Source organism: Protopterus annectens, chromosome 7.part0 (genome assembly GCF_019279795.1).
Source record: "Protopterus annectens isolate FY-2018-M chromosome 7.part0, PAN1.0, whole genome shotgun sequence".
In the NCBI taxonomy this organism is placed as follows: Eukaryota; Metazoa; Chordata; order Ceratodontiformes; family Protopteridae; genus Protopterus; species Protopterus annectens.
The window spans coordinates 1,119,906,823-1,119,923,954 of record NC_056739.1 but is presented as its reverse complement, the minus strand read 5'-3'; the positions used below and the strand labels follow the sequence as shown (position 1 = coordinate 1,119,923,954).

Below are 17,132 nucleotides of genomic sequence, written 5' to 3'. Positions count from 1 at the left end.
TTATATAAATTTATGATTGCCTATGTCATAAGTGATAATTCAATAAAGATGTTTCTTGTTTCCAAAAACGCTGAACAGTCCCTAAATCACCAGAGCAACCAGATAAGCAAATGGCTGATCACAAGTTGGCTCAAACTTTGCCCCTGGAATTACTAGCAGCCCCAGGATGACAGTGTGTAACACCTGGCAGGCAGTAGTGGACCATCAACTCCTTCAGGTAAGTTGACCTCAAGTCAAGTAGGGATAGGAAAAAAACAAAAGTATGACTTTCAACATGATAAGATGCTGGACAGTAGGCAGTCAGTGCAACTCTTACAGCACAAGAGTAATATGGTAGTAACAATACATAGCAATAAGTAAATACTGTAGAGTACTGTACAAATAATCAAATCAGTCTTGGTGTCAGAAACCCCCAGGTAAAGAGTATAACAGTCAGGATGAGAAGAAACCAGATTCTGAAAAATAGACACAGACCCTCAGTGAGTAACAAATGCTTCGTCGGGCAACATTTCTTTAGCTGAACCAAGATGAGTTTCACACAGTAGCAATCTAATTTCTGAATGCAAGACCATAACTGAGAAGAACATTACAAGTTTGCATATCAGACATGAGCTCCAATTTATTTCCACAGTAAGTGGTAAATGGTGACAAAGGAAAGGCATGTTAAGTCGTGCAAAGTGGCACACATTGCCATGGTTTAGTCTTAGAGGTGTTGAATTTCAATGGATTCCAAGACAGACAGTATTTTATGGCTTCTAAATCATCCACCAAGGAAGAGATACTCACAATAAACAATTTGAGGGAAGGACAATTAACAACTGTGTGTCATCTGCATCATAGAGCTTTGTAAAGAACTTACATAATAGAAGATACTCTAGCAGGATTACTGCTGCGATAAGCGTCACTGCAGTTATCTCTGTGCAAGTGGAGACTCACCATCCAGACAGACTGCTACCGTTTTGCACCCTCCCTTCAAGCTGTGTTAACTCCACCTACCCAGGGATTTCTGCACATTCCCTGTATAAGGGCTGTACCAGTTTGCTCCATCTTTTGTTCTTTCTTGCCCATGAAGGCTTGGGCAAAAGCACTGCTTAGGTTGTTCCCCAAGCACATTTCCATAACTACATGGAGATCTCCCCTACAACATACACATTTGGGAAAGAAAAAAAAAATTGGAATGCTGGACTACTAAGAGATACCTGAAACAGAGTAAGATCAAAATTCCTGTTAGTGTAGTCGGTGAACTGGTATTTAAAAGAGAAGAGAGAGGTATTTGAAGGAAGTCATAGCAGTAGTGATCATATTCAAACATCTGCTATTAACAGAGACTTGGTTATTAGCTTTTGCCCACAGGATAAGTGGACCTCCTTACACAATTATATTGTGCTCTTTGTATCACTACTGGATTATTCTTAAACTTTATTACATATGTGGAAGCATAGCTAGTGTCTAGGACTAGGTTGAAGAAGACACTGCAGGATGGCAGGGGCAAATCCAAAACTGTCCTTGGAAAGAATGTCTAGTATGTAATACTCACATGTATGGACTGGGTGGCTGCCTCCAAGATAGCCTGAGTAGTTATCCTCTTCTGAAATACAGTAGTGACTACTGTGGCCTCTGGGTGGACTGTGTGGCTCATACCTCTCAACTGTCTAGAATGTCACAGAATGTTCAGATTTTTGCCTCATATTTTTGGTCTGTTCCTCATAAAATATGTGGTTTTCTGGCAAATCATTGTGGATTGATGTCAATAAATAATGACAGACATTTAAGTTTCAGACCTCACATCCTTAACAAAATGTAAAGTAATAGATGTTGCTAGAATAAAAAAGGTTAGAATTGCAACATTTAAAATCTGTCCCTAATTTTTGGGCCATTGGCCCCCTTCCAAATTGTTTTTGACTTTCTCAAGAATTCTTGAACAAACAGATTGAGAGGTATGATAGAGTTCTGCAAAATCTTAACACGACCAGTATGACAAAATGTGATACAGTGAGCAAATTATTTGGAAATGGTTTGCTCTGAAACTGGTCATCCCTCTCCTGGCAGTGAATGACAATTAATTTCTCAGCCTTCTTTGTGTCTTTGGTTTTATGCTTGTGATAGCTCAACTATCTGTGAACATCCAAAGGATATAATATTCTCTCTTCTTTTGGTGGTCAAGACAGAAAACTAACAAATTAACAGATAGTTTCAATGACAGTTCTGTGATTACCTTACCCATAAAAGAAAGAATGATACATAGACTCATCCTATCTTTATGGGACATTGGGGGGGGGGGGTGTTTTGCACATTAAGGAATACATTTCAGATATTCTTTTTTTGTACATTTTCACCCACTTTATCTGTTGACAATCAAGCCCTCCTACCAGACTCATGCCCACTGTTTCTCTAATGGTAATTCCCAGATCCATTACAGGGAATGCTGTCCAGTGGGGGCAACACTCAGACAGACACAGGTTTATTGTTTCTGGCAAACCACCAATGACATAACTTTGTGCAAAGTCTCTTACCCTGACTGGGGTGGAGGGGGTGCTTCCTATATCAGTGCAGGGACTTGCAATGCTTTCTTCCTGTGACTGCAAAACTGTGTACTCTCTAATGCAGGCTGTCACCAACCAGTCCTTTGGTCAACCATAAGCCCACACACCAGGATGCCTAATGCAATCTTGCCCCTCCTCCAATTGACTGTGGCTGCATGAGTCCTGCTCTAGTCCACCCTCCATCGAAGTTGGGCATGCCCATCCTTTCCTGTCAATGCTATCAAGTGCCTAAACCACTAATTGTTTTCTGGCCACCTGTGCCCTATTCAGAGTACTGTCCCTCTATGCCATCGGTGCTGGCTATGAATTTCATATATTTTTCTGGCAGAGGTAACTGCAAGTCTATTTTCCAAGTCGGGAATTTCAGTGGGTACACTGACAGCTGGTTTAGATGAATGCCATGTTAGCTTTTCTACAGCAAAGTTCAAGTACCATGGCAGAGTCACCTCTTTTATATGTGGTCTCACATGTAAAACCCCTTTAATGATTTGTTTAACTGGAAGCAACAGTTTACTGTAGTGATCTCTCCAAGTGTTCCCGGTTACACATAAAGGCAGGTTGATGGAGCTGAGCTCACACAGCTGAGGCATATACTAGCCCTACATCAAACAGCTCAGAAATATATTATTGCAGAACCAAACACATTTGCTGGGTCAGAGTCATGGCCCATCCTTTAGCACCACAGGGAAAATCTCATCCACTTAGCTAGTAGCATCTTCTGATGCTCAGCCTTCTAGGCTTCCATATGATGTTTAGCAAGTCCTCTGAGCAATGGTACGTAAAGGGCAAAAAACATATATAATGCATACATCAAGTCTGAATGTGAACAAGTTTGGTTACAAGTTTGGTTTACAAAGGATCTCCTGAATTGATACAAAAAAACCTCATACAGAGACAGAAGAACTGGCTCTTCCCTCTTCATTTCAATTATGAGGGAGAACAAATGCTGCCATGATCAAAAAGATGCCATCAACTGCACTTCTGACCTATCCTCTTTTGTTTTCTGCATCACCTTAGGGAGTAAGGGGATGAAAAGAAAAACATATTGGTCTGCCTGACTGACCAATAATGCATCCACTGCCCAAGCCTCTGCATCTGATGTTCTGGATCAGAATTTTTTTCAGTTGCCTGCTAACAGGAGAACTAGATATATACTTCTAGTACACCCCACCTGTGAACAGTCGAAGATGGTATCCTTGTTTAAAGGCCCCATCTAACATCCATTTGTGGAGTTTTGCAGATGTCCTACCTTGTAGATCCATCAAGATCAACACATTCTCTTAAGAAGAAATGTATGAGACACTTATGGTCATGTCTGATTCCATAGCAAATTTTTAGGCTTGCACTGCCATTCTGCACAGAGGGTAAAAATTACTATCCCTTCCATTTATCAACATAATTACTCTTATTGTTGCTTTACTATGTGCAATACCTCTGAACTCTAAGGTTGACTGAATGGGCTCCCCAGTCATTGTCAGATGCATCTATCATTATATATTTATTGGGTGCCTATATGTGAGCACTGATCCACATGGATCCATTTTAGGCTCACACCGGAATCACTTACTGGTTAAATAATTTACTCAAGGTCAAACAGTAAGCAAATTGATTGTGTGGGAATCAAACCAAAGACTACTGTAGGGTACAGATACATCAGACATAGTCTTAAACCTGTGCGTCAAATTACCAGGCTGTAGTATTTCAGTATTTTGTAACTTCACCATGTTATTTCCTGAATTATACAAGGGAGTAGAGGAATAGCACACTACAAGGACTGTGTGCACTGATGCTAGATGCTCCTGTGATATCAGTTCAGTTTCTCCATGTGCAACCTGTTTACAAGGAATAAGAGGTTGGTCACTGCCGTGTACCTGAACACCATCAGGAACTCCTAGTATGATATGCTTGTTTTCTGGGATACTTTCTAAAAAACACTAGCCAGAAAATGCACTTTGTCCTGCGGTAGAAAAGCATTCTGGATGGAGGTATCCAGTAAGGACTCTTATGAAGATTACTGCCAGGAAGACCCATTCTCTAGAAGTATTCCAATGTCTGTACAAGACAGTCACATAGCTGTGAGAAGGAGGGTTTCATCAGGCAATGCATTAATACTGGATCCAGACACTTGGTAGAGACTCTGTGTACAGTACATACACCAAAGGGCATAGCAGTAAACACACAGTGAGATTCCTCTGCTTTGAATCTGATAAAACACCTGTAGTTCCTACTTATGGATATCGTAGCCATTTTTTAAGCTAATCATCAGGGATTGCTGTGACAGGAGGTTATGAAACGTCAAAACACAAAAACGGAACCACGACCAACCTGGAATCGAACCTTATGAAACGTCCACATCTAGAACTTTGTCACTTTTGAAAAATGTATTTAATTCTGATAGGCTTAGAATGGTTCTTGATAGTCCATTCATTCTTGGCTTGGTCTTTTCTCATTCTTGGCTTGGTCTTTTCTCCCTTTGGTACTTCCTATGGTTTCTTGAAGGACCAGTTCTTCAAGCAAGGGCCCTTCTCAGATCATTTGCTCCTTGGGCAGTATACATCCTTGATAGCACCTACAGAACCCATTTGTCCCTGAAATGTTTTACAGCTCTCTTGTGAATAGGGAAGAGGGATTACAGACTGATTTACATGTTTAAGGGTTAGAATGTTTTTTGGTTAAGGGAAGGAGGACTGCAGGATAGTGACTGCTGCTCTCTATTTGAGAGCTGTCCCCGAGGACTCAACGGTTTTCCTGCCACTTTCTTCTCTTGGAGTCCTTCTTACCCTTTAGCCATACACCTTTACTCTGCTGTCAGAGATAGGGATAATACTTTGACAAGTGATTTATATCATACATAGATATACGAGGACAAAAACAGTTTTTGAATACCTCCTGGGCATGGGGGTTCAGAGAAAAGGCTGTTGTCAAGAGGTGCTTTGATACCCACTGGCAGGGGTTCTATCTTTGACCAGGCATGTCTGATGAATGAACTTTTAACAACAATCCTGGATGCTCCATCTACAGCATCATGACCAAACATTACAGCATGTCTTCTCATCTTCAAGGCTGAATGTACAAGGCTGATTAATTCTGCCTTCAGAGTATTGCCACTAATTCTCTGCAAGCCTCCAACAACTGCTTGAGGACCTCAACCAGAAACCCAGTTATGCATGTTTTACAACAAGGCTCTGAAGGCTAGGGTTGCCGATCTGTAAATCTCCTTCAAAATGCAGTCATTGGGAAGGGTATTTAGCCTTGAAACTAATTTGGATCCTTTTGCAGTATCCAAGTATACCACTGGTGGATCTGCCACTAAATTACTGTAAAGGCACTGAACAGAACTCTGGACCCTACAAAACTAATCAGATTTCCAGGGAGCAGAGGGATGAGAATCTGGTTCTAAGGATGCTAAACAAGAGATATCCTACAGGCTGTCAAGGATTGGAGATATAGCTAAAGGCTTGGGAATGTTTTCCAAATCCAGAAGATCCAAATATATTTTTCTGGGCATCCCAGGCCTCCCTAGCTTCTCATTTACAGTGTTTTTTCACCAAAGAACAAGTATCCCATATGAAATATCCTCTTTGGGGGAATCCAAAAGAAGGGCATCCTTATTATCTGTACCATATTATAAAGTAGAGGACAGCTGGAGTCTGTAATACAGATCTTCTTCCCCTTCAGAATAAGAAAATCATTCTCTCAAAAGAAAGTATTCCCTTTTCCTTTACTATGAGGGTGACTGTGGAGATGTATGACTGTTCTGGTCTGACCTTCAATGTTTGGAAAAAAACTGGAAAAAATTATTGGTCAGACTAAACCAGTCATGAAGGAAAACCTTTCACAGTTCATGATCAGGAATCCCAAAATTCTTCCATATGACTGTGGATATTCTCTTTTACTAGAAAAATGGGAACACTGCTTGCCCTTGATGTGACAGCACAGCTGGCATTGTCATCTATCATCTGGGAAGTAGTGCCTGATCCAACCACGGCATGGCTACTGTATCTTTGGTCCAGAAAGACAATCTCTTTGTCTAAGTATGGCAGCATTCCAAAGAACATTTCCAAAGGACTCAGAAGTACCAGATGTCTGAACCAGAGGCTGTAATTCCACTACCCTCAGGGTCTAGGGAGTTCAGACAGAATCTGAGGACTATCACTGATGTCCCATCTATCCTTCTCATGATATACAGACATCTACAGTTTCTCTCTTTCCTGTTTTTTGAGGGCTATCCATAGAGGCTGACTGCTGGGTGACAACAGTCTGTTTAATGAGAATCTCCAGTCTTAATTTGTTCGGATGGACCTGGAAAGCTAACTACCTTTTCAAGAATTTTCTTGCTGTACCTAGCACAGAAAACATAGGATTAGACATGGTGGTAGGGTCCAAAGTAAAGGCATTCAGGAATGGAAATCTTTATGCAGAAACTGGCATCTGCATGCACATACAGATACCTTTGTGGGATGTTCACACTGCTTGCACACAGTCATCTCTTTTACTGACAAACTAACCCCTATAGCCACTAGCACAACACTTGGTCAAGATGAAAAAGGATAAAGATCCCTGGTGGTGTATTTACATGACTAACTTTGAAAGCCTCTGCACTGACATGAAAGACTGATGATCACAATTCAAACAAAGTTGTGCAGAGACTGTAGCAAGAAAGACAGCATAGACTTGAAATCTTTATACTGAAAAAATGCCAATGTCTCTAGAAAGTTGAAATCAACATGGCTTGGGAAGCAAAGCTCTGAAAATCTGACAGACTTCAGGCCTCTGCATGTGGCACAGACAATACAGTGCTGAAGACTACAGTAACAGTTTTCAATATGAAGATCTTAAAGTTCCTTTTGCATATGATCTCCAAGGAACAATATAAACACCTGTAAACAGTAATGGACCCAAAAGTGAGCCATGAGGTACTTCACACACCAGATGGTAAGAACGTGAGGTAGTTAGAAACAAAAACACCACCTGGACATGCCCAAGACAGATAACAGAAAAAGAGTAAAGCAGTCCAGGACTGTAGAGAAGACAGCAGTAGGAGTAAAGATGTTCAACTACCTGAGTCTGTAAATGTCAACTTCCACAGACAGACCAAGCTGTAGTAAATAAATCTCCAAATGAAAAGAATTGTCTATAACCCTAACAAGAACAGTCTCAAAGCTAAAGCAAATCTGAAAAGGAATGAGATGAGGGATGTTACAAGGTATGCACCATGCTGGATTTCCACTTATATGTATTAAGCATACCTCTCAACTGCCCAGATTTTTGCTACATATTTTTGGTCTGTTCCTCATAAAATATGTGGTTTTCTGGTGAATCACTGAGGACTGAAATCACTAAATAATGAGATATATTTGAGTTTCAGACTTCATAACCCTCAGAAAATGCATGCCAACACAAATCCTTTTATTCTAGCAACTTTCTAAGTTTATAAGAGCAATATTCAAAATCTGTCCCTATTTTTCTTCCTTTGTCCCCCGCCCAATTATTTTACGCTTTGCACCAATTTCTTGTGCTAATAGGTTGAAAGCTATAGTATTAAATACATTAGCGTATTTAGTTCTACATAATCAATGATCCCATCTGCAAATCACACGTAACAATGGAATAAAGGAATTGGTTTTAAAAACTTCAACCTGAGAAATGAAATGTCTACGGGACACATCAAAGGTGGGATGAGAAGCGACAAGATGTGACAGATGTATGAGGTAGGCCCTGCAGAAGTGACAAAGCTATACCAAACATGCTAACTAATGAATGAGGAACATTTACATTTAGCGCATGAATATATATACTGGGCATTGGGAAAAAAAAAACAGACACGCACATACACATTCTGTTTCTGATAACAGAACAGTTAAGGAAACACCTGTAATAACATCTAGTCAAAAGTCTTCAACATTCTTAACATTGGTTTTATGACATAACTAATTGAATCTGATACAACCTGGGGTTAAAGGGTGATATGTTGTTAACGTATTATAATTCAAGAACTTCACTATCTCAGCTAGCACACCTATTACTTCAAACAGATCCCACTCTCCATCCACTGAAGGCTTCCTTGAGATATTCCGTGATCGCTCATAGCCCTTTCTGTGATCCTTTGTAAATGCTGAGGCAGAAATTCCTTCAAGCACGAGTCCACATTAATTTTCTTTCTTTCTTTTAACCTCTCTCTCTCTAGCTGCTCCCTTCCTTACTATTGAAAAGTTCACATGATGACTCATCCTACCCAGTCTACCCATAAAACTGCCTATGGAATGACCTGGCATGTCACTTCACTAGCAGGCCTACCAGATTCTCAGGACACAAAACCTTAATAGCTTCTCCATGTGAAGACTAGAGATAAGGGCTTCAGTAGGTAAGAAAGGCAGTCTGGAAACATTTGTACAGCAGCAGCAACTGGACAGCTTGTTAGTGAATTGGAATGTTATAATGTCAAATGCATGCTCCACCTGCTCCCAAAGTGATGCATGCAAGATGGCCACCTATTTCTGAGATAATAGTGTTAACTAATCCTGTGTGCTTCAGTTTTACTGTAATAAAAGCTCATGTCCTGAATTTCTTTCAAGTAATTTGGTGGTGTATTTCTGAATTTCTATCATGTAACCAAACTGTTCTGAGAAAACATTTCTAAGGAAAGCTACTGTACAGGCTGTTGCCCTGGCAGAGTGACCTTTCACAAACCCCTCCATGTCTTTTCCATTAGTCTCATAAGAAAGGCAATGTAATTATCTTACCATTCAGCAGTTTAAAGACTGCTCTACCCTGAGTAGCTGGTATGAAGAATATTACAACAAGCTGATCAGACCATATTGTGACATCTGAGTTGCATATATACAACCAATAAGTACAGTGCTCACTGTTCCTTGTTCTGGGGGCCGGGACAGAAAAATGATAGCTATGCAGCCTAAATGCCAGTTCAAATTCTACCATGTGCATGAAGGAAGGAAGGAAGGAAGGATTACTTCTAAGGTTCACTTTGCCTCTATGAAAGGCACTAAATGGCTCTTTACACATTAGGACTTGAAGTCCTGAGATATTCCTGGCCGAGTTAACAGCCACCAAAAGCAGGTGCGTCATGGAAGGCTTTTAGTGCTACTGAAGCACAAGGCTTAGAGAGGACCAAGATTAACTATCCTGTAGAAAATTAAAGTCATACTCATTTTAGGAACTGTTTCACTGCAGAATGAGAGGACAGTGGAGGGTCCACAAGGGTGCATTTTGCAGCTGGAGAAAGTTGCTCTTTAATGGAAGCATAGGATAAGGCCATCATGAAAGAGTTCTACTAGGTGCTGCATGTCTTTGGGTTCTGTGACTTCTGTGAGGAGAATGCCCCTTGGACTACATTATAAGGAGAACTTTCATCACTTGGACATACAAGACTTTCTACTACAAGGCTTTCTGGTCTCTTGCATGATATGCAGCACATCTTTTAAACACGGCTCCTTGAAGAGTATTGGACTAAAAGTACCAAAGTTGCAAACCTGAGATTCTTCAAGAGTGGCCACACCAGTGATCATTCTTCCTGGATCAGCAGGGAGCAAGCTTTTGGAAATGGATTGGCCATTCTCTGCTTAACTGGAATAGCCAGTACAGATATGCCTGCCCTGGCCACAGATGTGCTCTACTAAGATACCACTGGAATTGTTTCTTTTGCCTTCTGTAGCACTGAGGCTCAGAAGAATAGAGGAAAAGGCAAAAAAGAAAAACACCTCTCTCTTTCAGGCAGTAGAAAAGGCATCCACTGCCAAGTTTCTTTGCATGGGTATCTGCAACAGAATTCCTTCAAAATGGGAATTCTTGTCTGAAGCAAATATGTTTACCTAGCCACCCCTTGAATTTTTTCCATAACACTTTGGAAGACAATGTGATCCACCTTCCATACGTGGTTCTTGGATTTGGACTTGCTCTGCTTGTCTATGACTGCATTCAGGTCTGAAGGGATATAGCAGGCCCGTAGAGGCTAGATAATAGGCATCTGTAGTCAGAGTCTGAGTACTCTCTGAAACCACACAGAGAAAATCCTGGGTGTTTAACACTTGTTGAGACAACCAGCTTATTCAGAGGGAGGTGTGCTGCTACCAAAAGCTGAATTACTTCCAGAGGCTCTAAAATTATATGTAACAGCTTATTCAGTGTGTGAGTGTGTTGCTCCCAAAAGCTTTAGGGAAACTGCCATCTTAACAGTCTTTTTGGATATTTAAACTACCATCTTCTTCACGTGTATGCTGGCCATAGATCCAGCAATATGGAGGCTGGCATATATCTTAAGGCCTTTAGAAATATTTGGACCAACATGGCTGCCCTCGGGTCAAGTTTAAAAAGAACTGCCCAAAATGGATGTCTTTTTTCCTTTGGAAAGAAGAACCAGCTTGTTTATGCATCTAATAAGGCTTCTAAGAAGATTCAGTATTCTGCAAAGCTACACTTGACTTTGGTAGGTTCGGGGAGAATCAGTCTCAGGTAAGTCAGGCAATGAATGGAATACCTCAGAAGAGTCTATCCCTTCCATTGAGAAGGCTTGAATTAAATATCTGTAGATAATAGTCTAATAATAGTGTAGATATGGATAAACATGGATCCCTTGGCTCTTGAGGTGGGCAGGCACTGGTCCTAAGCATTTGAGAAACATTATGGATGCAGTGGACGGATCAAAAAGGGAGATGGTGAACTGAAAATGTTTATGTCCTGTCCAGAATTTTGGGAAGTGTCCAAGTTCTTTGTAAATGAAACACAGTACAAAGAATTAGTCTAGATAAAAATCACTGTGGTTAGCAGATCTAAGAGTCTCTCTCTCTCTCAGATGTCCTCCTTGTGGGAGGAAAAAAGACACCTTGCTGAAGTTTCAAGTAGTTTAGTAGGTAGATGGCTGCAGAACACCACAGCGGGGGAGGGAGGGCTCTAGGCACAGTACTTGTGTGTGTGTGTGTGTGTGTGTGTGTGTGTGTGTATAGATATAGATATATATACACACACACACACACACACACACACACATATAAGATACACTAAAAGATACACTGGAAGAGTGCTCGATAGATGACAGACACAAACCAGTCTGCAAGTCATACTGTTTCCTGACAGCACATGCAGCTCTTGAGCAGGTCTTGACTGGTATACTTGGAAGGAATTAACTTTTTTTATGTTTGGATGTCAAAGATGAGAATGTTCCTATAAAGTAAGCTTTAAAACTTAAACTGCATGAGTGACAAAGAAAGAAATGGGTATCAAGGGGCCAAACACAACTACCTGACAATGTGGGGACACCATGACATATGAAGGTCAGGGGGACTTTTCGGAATGACTCTGATTTTACTCAATACAGGGGGAACCTCAAAGTAAGATATAGTGTTTTAACACAACAATGCAATATTAGACATCTCAATCTGCACTTGCCCCTCCCTGCTTGCAACATTTTTAATGCCAAAAAATCAAAGAATAACTTCAGTAAATATTTATTAATGTTTTCATCACTGAACTTTTTTAAGTGTTATACTGCACTATTTCTATTTTTCATTTCATCTTCCAAAATTTCTACTTGTGATGTGGTACATATAGCATTGTTGAGTATTCCACTGACTAAATTGCTCACGTCTTCCTCAATAAATGTAATTGAATCATCCACCTCGTCATGTATGCATTCAATAATTCCAAAGCATCAATACTGGAAAAATGTTCATCTACTTCAGCTGGCTACTGCTTTTACAGACCCAACCAGAGCATATCATGGTGACAGTACCACTCCATATCAGATATTAGATTCCCCTTGTATATATCAGATTCATGCAATAGTTTCAAAAGTGCTCAGACGAATGTACTTCTCGGAAATAATTTTTTTTTAACCTTAATCAGTTACAATGAAGAAATGGTTAGTTCCTACACAACTTATCAATTTTTCCAATATTTGTTCATTTGTCCACATAAGAGCTTTTTATGAAAAGTAACTTACTGTTCAGTAATACAAAAACTGTGTGTGTGTGTGTGTGTGTGTGTGTGTGTGTGTGTGTGTGTGTGTGTATATATATATATATATATATATATATATATATATATATATATATCGCCCCAGTTGTAAGATATGATTCTTCCAACTTAATACTGTATAGTTTAATGACTTATGCAGCTAGCACCAAATGTTTGCTTCTTGATAGAATAATACATTGCTCTCCTTCTGAGCATGCCTGCTTGTTTTTGTGAACTTGGCCTAACCGTACCGTACCTTATTCATTTTATGTCATTATATGAAACTTGTTGACATTTTCATTAACAATCCGTTCATACTACTAGTTTTGCTGTATTTTGTTAAACTGCATACTGCACATTTGCTCCAAGTCAGCATAGCTTTCAACTTCTTTGCACAAGAAAAATAGTTAAAGCCAAACATAATTTGGGAAAAAAGGACAATTTTTAAATATTACTAATCTGCTTAGAAAGCTAATAAAAGAACAAATGTTTGCCTCAACATGATGTACTGAAGAATAGGAAACAATGGCTGGAATTACTGTCTGTGATTTACCAGAAAAATCAAAAATGTTATAAAGGAAAGGACAAAAATATGAGATAAAATCAGAAACATTTCAGAGCTATGGAGGGCAATGTTGAAAATGGTCCCTATAGACTGGTGCTTTTACCCTAGTAAACACTTAAATTAAAATTCATAAACTGCATCCACCTAGACTGGAATATTACAGCTCTTCTAAATATAAAACAATGTGTTCTTACTTAAGGCAGGCATTTTATGTTTTTGGGGCAAACCTCTAAATTGCTCTTCGTCCTTGATTGCAAGGGTGGGTTCACACATTACTTTTTTTAATTTGTTATTCTGCCATCCAAATTTAATGTGCCTTGGACTTATGACAAGTCATTCTTTCTATACAATCCAAATATCCAATGCTGTTCAGGATTATTATACAAAATTAAAGAAATTAGCTGGAAAGTATTTGAGCTTTCCTTACTGGGATCTAAAACTTTTTGGTTGAATTTGGCACCCATCATAATTTCAGTAACACTCTCCTGATCCTGAAAATAGGCATCTCCTAATCATACTTATTAAGAAGTTAAATAAACATATATTTGTAACTGATGGTGGTGAAGTTGGGTCTTTACTCATTCCCTTGCAGAAGCACTACTATGTAACCATGCATATAAACATACACAGAGTCATAGCTAGCAATTCTGGCATCTTGCGCTGTTCCTAGCTCAGGTGCCCCCTCCACTTGATGTGCAGAAAAAGTCTCTCTTTTTACTTTAAACAACAGAAACTGCTTGCTACATCCGTAGCAAGCATCTACCTACAGTTTACACCACACTTCAGTGCTAACGCACTTCAGTCCTTACTGCAAATTCAATACCAGCATTAAGTTCTGAATGGCAGTAATACACTGAAGACTGATCACACCTTCTAACACTTTGCACTAAGGACAGCTGCATCATCGCCACACCCTAGTTACACCTCAGCAATAAGAATATTGATAGCAAAAATAGATGGCTTCTTTATCTAGTTAAGCCCATTAATATCCTCAATTTGCCTGCAAAACACATTTATTTTACAAAGAATGTTATTCCTACCTTAATAAGATGGTACAGACTGATATCAAGTGAAGGAATTCCATGTACAGCACACTGAGGAAATAAAGCTGCTTTCAGTTTTGGGTATGGTGCCAAAGCCATTTTTAACAGTTGTGGGTCCACATTCCACAAAGGGCCACAAACCTCTTCATTCTGACATACAACCTAAGAAAGAAGCACATAACAGTGGGTCCATATTTAGCAAGACAAGCATGCACCAACATATCCTTTAATGAATAAAGTATTAGTGTTAACATTTACTTTTACTCTGACACATTTATTCTTGAAGGATTTAATTATAAATAAAATACTAGCACCAACAATAAAAACTCTTTTTAACATCACATCATTACATCAGTTTATCAGAAAAGCACTGAAAACTAAATAGGATGCACTCTGAAAAAGGATTAAAAATCTTTAATAATTCAAACCCCTTGATCAAGAATAAGCACTGAAACTGGAGATACAGTTAATTAGAGGTCTTCATCTTCCTGGAGCATACTTTAATATAGACATCTCAATTAACATTATACATTCCATTAAATTAATTAAACGAAGAAACAATTACAAGAGTTCTGGATGCAAAACTTTGCAGCTCACATATTAAGCTCTTACCACTGTGTTGTGTCAAAGGACAAATACAAAAAAAATAATTATTGAATAGCTTAACCAAGGTTTTCACGAACAGTTTACTATTATTTTGATTTCCATTCATATGCCATATGCAAGATACTACTCACTGTAAGATGAAAACTCTGAGGTGCACCCAAAAAGATTTAAAAATGATTTAAGCATACCATTTCTAATGTATGTCCCTTACCTCAATTCCATTTTTATGGGTAGTATTTCAAGGGGTTGTGCTATCAAACTAAAACAATAATCTTTATAGCATCATCATTTTGTACACAATTCACTCAGTGTAGTGCATAACAGTTACTGAAACAATAAGTGCTTCTCTTTTGCTCAGTAGTTTGTCTGACTGCATAAACTAGCATATACTGTATTATTAATACTTATACAGGGTCTAGTCTGTAACAAGTTACTTCCTGCTTCAGGAATTAAATTACAGGCAACTTTTCTCTGTTGAATATATTTTTCTTAAATGTGTTGCTAGTTACAAAGATTTTAAGGACGTACTGTGTTTGTCTGAAGGCAGGGCGAAACTAAGTACTAGGAACTAATCTGTCACCCTTTTTCCTAATCATTGGGAATATATTGGAGAAAGCAAAGGTGGGGAATAAGCTGCTGAGAAAAAAATCTCACTGCAAGCTCCCTGGTGCGCACACACACACACACACACACACACACACACACACACACACACACACGCGCACACAAACACACACACACACACACACACACACACACACACACACACACACGCAAATTCATGCATGCAGCCCCAGCTGCAATGTTTGATTAGAGCACCAAGGCACTAACAGGCTGGCCAGGAGCAGGAGGGACACGAGACAGCTGCTGGCATCAGATCACTTATTCTACAGGGAAGGAGGCATCTAGGTCTCAGTGCACAACTACTTGCTGGATGATGGGTGGTGGATCATACAGGACTAGGATGGGGTCATTAAGCCAGGATAAGTATGTGGAGGAATGCACTGACACTCTGATGCAGAAGGCCCTGCTAATAGTAATATCCTGTGCAGCTGCCACAGGGAGGCGAGTAGGGCACAGTGAAAATACTGAGTTTTCCCAGTTTATCAGCCTTCTGGTGGTCACCTCTCACCCCCTTACTGCCAAGGGGGAAAGCAAGGGGGGTTCTCGATGTAAATTTGCAGTGAATACAGGGACATGTCCATACATTGGTGATGTGAAGTGTTACAGGACAGGGGAACCAAACTGAATGACTGTCCAGTGGAGGGATAAATGATCACAGAGGAAAAGGTTAAAAAAAACAAACATACAAAAAGGACTATTAAACCATATTCTGTTCACAATTGAGGAGGAAATGCAAGTTCAACATTTAAAAATGAGATTAGTTCTATACTGTGACATTTTTTTCAAAAACTCTAACCATACCGGTGCTTCATAATTTCTCTGCTTTCTTTATGAATGATTCTATTTCTTATAGCTCCAAAGTATCTAATATTTGGTAATTATGAAGAGCAAATTATTGTCTGCTGCTGCCGAGGTTCTACAGTCTTGCTAGATGCATGAAGCATTGGGATGGAACTCTGCCTATGCCTCAGATGACCTTGGATTTGATCAATGGGACGAGTACAAAAGAAGCCAACTAAGGATGGGATCACAGGAGTTATAAAGCTGCTGAGCCTTGAAGCCATTTCAGTCTTGCCAGCATCCACCAGTAAGCTTTTCAAGCACAAAGTTAGTTTAAGATCTCAAGGTTGAGCCACCTGTTCCTAGGTGGAAGCATATGGAATACCTCTTTTAAAAACGGTTTAATTTGAAAATGATTGGGGGATCAAAAGACAGAATAGCAGAACATGACCAAATCACCTGGAGCAATATTTTACACTGTCAAGTGTCTATCCCTGCCACAGCACCCAGTCTGTGATCAGTGTTCTCTTATTTTGGGGCTACCGCACACCACAATATATGTCCACAGTGGCTGGTCTGTAGAACTCTTCCCCTACAAGGCACCATGTAGAGTCTGTGTTACTGCACACAGCTCCATTCTAGGGTGAATTTAAGATGGAAACACTCAGCATGTTTTTCAGAGATGGGAGAAACCCCACAGAGACGCAGGGAGAAAATGCAAATGCCAATCAGGAACTGGCTGGAGGTCAGAACTGAACCTTGTATGTTGTGCATGGGAGGTGAAGACCATAACCATTATGCCAACTAGTCTCTTGTGATCAAGCAGAAATGGCAAAAATAAATGAACCTTGATAGAGACATAAGAAAGGCCAGGGGACAGTAACTCACACAAATATTCAAGAACCAGAGGCAGCTGGGCCTGAAGAGGGGCCTAGTACTTGGTCAGCACTCACTAGAAAATCTTTTTCACTTACACATGTATGATTTTCAAGTAGCAGTTTT

General features: G+C 39.7%; 1 protein-coding gene across 1 annotated transcript in view; it reads right to left on the bottom strand.

Moving 5' to 3' along the window:
- SPG11 (SPG11 vesicle trafficking associated, spatacsin) overlaps nucleotides 1-17,132 on the bottom strand; it is a 2,547,571-nt gene that overhangs the window by 1,130,316 nt on the left and 1,400,123 nt on the right. The window contains exon 19 of the mRNA XM_044077700.1: nucleotides 14,118-14,282. Within this exon, the coding sequence (XP_043933635.1) occupies nucleotides 14,118-14,282 (165 nt within the window). The remainder of the gene's footprint in view (nucleotides 1-14,117; nucleotides 14,283-17,132) is intronic.